We start from the raw sequence: 6,000 nt of genomic DNA, 5'->3' as shown, positions 1-6,000 counted from the left end.
CTTATTTATAGTCAGATAATTTCTTTGCGATTTCTTTCTTTTCAGGTTATGTATTTTCATCTTATTTATTTATATTCAGATTAATATTCAGCTGGTGCCCCGCCCGCGGCCACCCCCACCGGAGGACGGGGACCCCGAGTCAGCGGCACGAGGAGGCTGCTGCAAAAGCCCTCTTTATTTGGAGTACAAAATTGGGGGGGGACACATGGGGACGAAGGTCCGGCACCGCTTGTCCCCCGGGATGACGGAGCTGAAGTCGCGGCGGGGGAACCCCGTGAGTGAGGGGCAGCGATGGCGGCTGCGGGGACACCCGGCCCCGGGATGGCGTCACCCCCCCAGCCAGTGTCGCCCCTGGGCTGGGGTGGTGTCCCTGGGGTGGTGGCACCTCAGGCTGGTGTCACCCCTCGCCAATGTCACCTCCTGACTGGCAACACCGCTGGTCAGTGTCACCCCAGGGCTGGGGTCACCTCTGGACTGGCATCACCCCTGAGCGGTGTCACCCCCAGGCTGGCATCGCCCCTGGCCGGTGGTGTCACCCCTGGCCAGTGTCACCCTAGAGCTGGCGTCACCCACAGGCTGGCATCACCCCTGTGGGCAATGTCACCCCTAGGCTGGCAACACCCCCGTCAGTGTCACCCTTGGACTGGTATCATCCCTCTCCAGTGTCACCCACGGGCTGGTGCCACCCCTGGGCTGGCGTCACCCCCGGGCTGCCATCACCCCTGGGCTGCCATCTCCCCTGTGGCCAGTGTCACCCCTGGGCTGGCATCACCCCCAGGCCCATGTTACCCCCGGTCTGGTGTCACGCCCGTGGGACTGGCATCACCCCCGGGCCAGTGTCACCCCCAGGCTGGTGTCACCCCTGAGTGGCAGTGGGTCCCCACGTGTGCTGGTGCCACAGCAAGGGCGCCTTGCCTGGGTCCATGGGTTCCTCCAGCGTTTGGGACAGCGGCACCCATCGAGGCACCCATCCCAATGAGGTGCTTCCGGTATGTCCGGCACCCACTTGGGGACATGCCTCTGCCACCAGCTGTCCCCAGTGAAGCTGGTCCCACATCCCATCTGCCAGCAGCATCCCACGGTCCTGGCCACCACCCTGGAGACAGGACCACGGGCACCTTCACGTCCCACAGCATCCCGGGGTGAGGAGAACCGGGGTGGGGGTGACAGGGTGCCAACACAGGGTGACAAAGAAGCCGGGTGACATCGGGGTGGGGGGGAGGTCAGTTCTTGAACATGTCACACAGCAGCTTCTCCATGGGGGTGTTGCCGATGGTCCGGCGGAAGAAGAGCAGCTCCACGCGCTCGGAGGAGATGAAGCGCAGAGCCGGGAGGAGCAGCAGAAGCTTCCCGAACCTGGGGGACAGAGCAGTGGCCATGGGTGGGTGTCCCCATCCCTGGTGTCACCCATGGGGCCGTGGGGACGGCAGTACCTGACGGGCTGCCCGGGATAGTGAGAACGGTTGTGCTGGCCCAGCATCACCTGCGACTGGTCCTGCAGGTTCTCCACCTGCTCAGGGTCCTTCAGGCCACGGGTCTCTGTGGGGACAAGGGGGTGACGGGGTGGGGTGGGGACACAGGGACAGACAGCGGCGGGTGCTGGCAGGTCCCTCACCTGGTTTGAAGAGCACCACAGCCTTCATGCAGGCGAATTCGGTGGGGTCGACGGCCAACGCCTTGAAGCGGCCGAGGGTCTCCTGCAGCGCCCGGATGTCCAGGGCGGCCGGCAGCAGCTTGCCGGGGACTGGCTCGGGGACGGCCAGTAGCGGGCAGCTCTCCAGGGGCATGGACCACTGGATGGCACAGAGCAGGAACAGCTCGCTCCACGCTTCCTCCAGCAGGATCACCTGGGGTGAGGGGAGGAGCCCCAAAAACCCCCCGTCACCCCCAAAGCCTCCAGCACCTGAAGCCACCACGGTTGGTTGGGCTGAAAAGCATCTTCTGGTGGGGGACCCCAAGACGCTGCAGTGGATGTTGTGGGGATGCTCCAGCCAGCCCCATCCCACTGCTTGCCTATGTTTTTTGGGGGTCCTCATTGCCCCATGGGGGGGGGTCCCCAATGCCCCGGGGGGGTCCCCAACCCCACCTGGTCGCGGAAGGGCAGGTTGGAGAAGACGGGCAGGTTTTTGGCCCATTTCACCGCCATGAAGAGGAGACGCGCAGAGGTCTCGTAGACGTTTTCAGGGCTGGCCGCTGGGTACGGTGCCACCTGGTACTCGCCGGCCGCCCGCTCTGGCTCACTGCCTGTCACATCCACTGTCTCGTCGGCTGCAGGGACAGAAGAGGACGCTGGTGGTCACACCATGGGGACAACCCCCACCCGTCCCCTCCCCACCAGCAGCCACCCACCATCCTCGGGCTCCAGCTTGGCGCAGGTCTCAGCTGTCATCAGGCTGGCCATGAAACGATGGTTGGTGGGTGGCGTGGGCACTCGGGGACCTGGGGTGACGGCGGCAGTGGCACCGGGACCGCGAGGAGCCGGGCAGGGGGTCGGGGGGACCTCACGGGTCGTGGCCATGTGCTCGGGGGACAGCTCAGTGTCCAGCTCGATGCTGTCCAGCCGGACCTGGGCTGTGCTGCGAGGCTGGCGCTCGTTCTGCACGGCTGCGGGGGCAATGTGGCATCAGCACCGGCCACGCCGTTGTCACCCCCGCCATCCATCACCATGTGGCCCCCCCCACCCATCTCACCGTCCTTGTTCATGCCAGCTTGCAGGCACTTCTTCAGCCGGCAGGCCTGGCACTGGTTGCGGTGCGCCTTGTCCACCGGGCACAGCCCCGTCCCCGCCTGGCACCTATCGGGAGAGGTGGCACCCGGCTGCAGCCCCTGGGGTGGCCCCTGTCCCTGGGGGTTCCTGTCCCCCAGGGGTGTCCTGCCCCCATGGATGCCATGTCCCGGGGGTGCTTTGTCCCTGTTGGGTGTCTTGTCCCCCCCGCCAAAGAGTGCCCTTCATGCTGTGTGTGCCCCACCACGATGGGCACCCTGTCCCCAACGGGTGCCCTGTCCCAATCAATGCCCTGTCCCCAGTGGGTGCTCTGTCCCCTCCATGGGTGCACTGTCTTAGTCAATACCTTGTCTTGATCAGTGTCCTGGCCCCATGGGTGCCCTGGAACACCCCCCAGGTCCCTGCCCCATTGGGTGTCCATCCCCGGGTCCCTGCCCCACTCATTGCCCATGCCCTGGGGCCCCTGCCCTGCCCCATTGGGTGTCCATCCCATGGGTCCCTACCCCACTGGGTGCCTATCCCCCTAGTCCCTGTCCCTCTGCGTGCCCATTCCCCTGGTCCCTGCCCCTCTGGATTCCCATCCCCTGGGGTCCCTGTCCCACTGGGTGCCCCATCCCCTGGCTCCCTGTCCCACTGGGTTCATGTTCCCCTGGTCCCTACCCCACTGGGTGTCCATCTCCAAGGTCCCTGTCCCGCTGAGTGTCTAGCCCCCTGGTCCCTGTCCCTCTGGGTGCCCATTCCCCAGGTCCCTGCCCCACTGGGTGCCTGTCCCCTAGTCCCTGCCCTGCTGGGTGTCCTTCCCCCGGGACCTTGCCCTGCTGGGTCCCCATCCCCTGGGTCCCTGTCCCACTGGGTTCACGTCCCCCTGGTCCCTACCTTGATGGGTACCTGTCTCCCTGGCCCCTGTTCCGCTGGGTGTCCCACCTCTGGATCCCTGCCCTGCTGGCTGCCCATCCCCCCCAGTCCCTGCCCCACGGGGACACCCCCCCCGTCCCCCGTCCCCACCTGTAGATGAGCTTCCTGCGGACGCTGCGCTTGAAGAAGCCACTGCAGCCGTTGCAGGCGTAGATGCCGTAGTGCTTCCCGCTGCTGGTGTCCCCGCACACCTTGCACAGCAGCACGGGGCTCAGCGCCTTGCCGGGGGCCGGGCTCAGCCCTGCGGGAGTGGAGCCACCACATACGGGGTGACTCGGAACACCTCAATGTCCCTCGTCCCTCCCACCAGTCCCCACTGCCCCCCAGCACGCTGGCGATGGGGTGGTTTCCACCTCCGCTTGTCCAGCCCAGGGACATGGATGGGGACACCTGGGGGACTCCAGGGATTGCACACAGGGTTCAGCATCTCCCCACGCCCCAATGTCTGGGATGCTGTGGGATGAGCTCTCATGGGACTTTTAGTAGGGGATGAAATGTTGTCCCTAGGGATGGGGACACCAGGTGTCCCAGTGAGGGGATGCCAGGGACTGGAGGTGTCCTGGAGAAGGGCCACAGCTGGGGACACTGGGCATCCCAGCAAGGGGCCGTGGGTATCCCAGAGAAGGGTCACAGCGGGTCACCGCAGGGACCCTGGAGAAGGGCCGGGGAACATGGGCAGCCAGGAGAGGGTTGTGGCTGGGGACTGCAGGCATCCCACAGAAGGGCCATAGCTGGGGACCACAGGGGTCCTGGAGAAGGACCATGACGAGGACCATGGGCATCATGGAGAGCGTCGGGGTTGGATACTGCAGGCATCCTGGTCCAGAGAAGGACCATGATGGGGACCCTCAGCATTTTGGAGAAGGGTGATAGCTGAGTACCCCAGGCATCCAGGAGAATGACCACGATGAGAACCTCGGGTATTTTGGAGAAGAACCATGATGAGGATCCCAGGCATCCCAGATAAGGACCATGATGGGGACCCCCCAGGTGTCTTGGAGAAGGACCATGATGGGGACCCCAGCCATCCTGGAGAAGGAGCGTGATGGAGACCCAGGGTATCTTGGAGAAAGACCACGATGGGTACCCCACCCATCCTGGAGAAGGACCACAACGGGGACCCCAGGTGTCTTGGAGAAGGACCACAATGGGAACCCCAGCCATCCTGAAGAAAGACCCCACCAGCATCCGCAATCCCGCTGTGCCACACCCACTCAAGCAGAACACCACCTCTTACCCGTGGGGCTATCATCCAGGCTGGCGCTCACCACCGACCCCGCCGGCGACGCAGCCATCCCGTACCCGGTGTTCCCGGCCTCTCCCTCTCCCCTCCCTCCGGTTGCCACCACGGTGGGTGCCCCGGGGTCTGGCGAGGCGGTGGGTGCTCCGGCAGCTCTGTGGGCAGTGGGGCTCTTGCCTTGCTCTCTTCAAGGCAGCTTAGCGGCGGGCGCTGTGTAAGCAGCCGCCTCTTTGTCACCCTCTTAATCTTTAGTGTCTGTGCGGGGCGGGGAGGGGGGGGATCAATCAGCCACGCGATGAAGAATTAAAAAGGTGCTGAGCCCCAGTCCTGTAACCCTAAACCCCGCGACACCCAAGCCACCCGCCCAGCGCGCCACTGCCGGCCATCGTGGGGGCGTCACCCTGCTGCCACGTGTACCCCCCACCCAGCATTGCGAGGCTGAGATTGCGGTGGAGGTGGGAGATGGGGCTCGGGGTAGGGACCCCCATATGTCCCCCTTGCTTGGGACCCACCAGGTCCTATAAGCGCATAAGCCCTTCGCTAAGGCGGTTAGAGGGGAATAACGAAAAGTGGTAATTAAGGGGGGTAATTTCCCTGCACCCAAGTAATTAATTACTGGCCCTGATGGTGAAGGGAGGGGGGATGCTCAGTGCCTCCCCCCCACCCCAAAGCGCCTTAGCCCCCGTGGTGGGCACTGGTGCCTCAGTTTCCCCTCCCGGGGTGACACGGGGCTCCCCGGGGGCGTTGGGCCGGGGCTGCTGACACCGCAGCGGGTGGGGGCCAGGTGGCCCCCGGGGGTTACGCAACCGCCGCTAAACCCTCGCCGTGACAGGGCAGCACAATTTGGGATTTGAGGGCTTTAGCCGCTAAACCCCCCCTGCCCAGCTCAGGGCGATGGCGGGTGGCCACCATCACCTGGCCCGGGTTGTCCCCAGGGACGAGCCAGGCTGCGCCTGGGGGTCCCCAGCCCCCCATGTCCTTCCTCCCAGGGGGGGCTCAGCCTGCGGCCCCGGGGGTGTCGCTGCTGTCTGTGAGGTGTCCCAGGGGACAGGCGCTGGCAGTGGGTCCCTGCTGAGGGCTGGTGGCAGTGACACTGGTGGATTGGGGGGCTGGGGGGTCA

At 65.3% G+C, this 6,000-nt stretch overlaps 1 protein-coding gene across 1 annotated transcript; it reads right to left on the bottom strand.

Annotated features, from left to right (window-relative positions):
• Nucleotides 1-1,223: 1,223 nt before the first annotated feature.
• NR2E3 (nuclear receptor subfamily 2 group E member 3) lies at nt 1,224-4,935 on the bottom strand. The gene is made up of 8 exons (XM_059824019.1): nt 4,878-4,935; nt 3,731-3,881; nt 2,691-2,794; nt 2,350-2,604; nt 2,087-2,268; nt 1,616-1,847; nt 1,434-1,539; nt 1,224-1,356 (listed from the first exon to the last, which is right to left on the bottom strand). The coding sequence occupies exons 1-8, from the start codon at nt 4,933-4,935 to the stop codon at nt 1,224-1,226; spliced, it is 1,221 nt and encodes a 406-aa protein (XP_059680002.1).
• Between the last annotated feature and the right edge of the window lie 1,065 nt (nt 4,936-6,000).

Source organism: Gavia stellata, chromosome 13 (genome assembly GCF_030936135.1).
Source record: "Gavia stellata isolate bGavSte3 chromosome 13, bGavSte3.hap2, whole genome shotgun sequence".
Lineage (NCBI taxonomy): Eukaryota > Metazoa > Chordata > Aves > Gaviiformes > Gaviidae > Gavia > Gavia stellata.
Note: the sequence above shows the minus strand (reverse complement) of the source record. Positions and strands in the feature narration are given on the sequence as shown.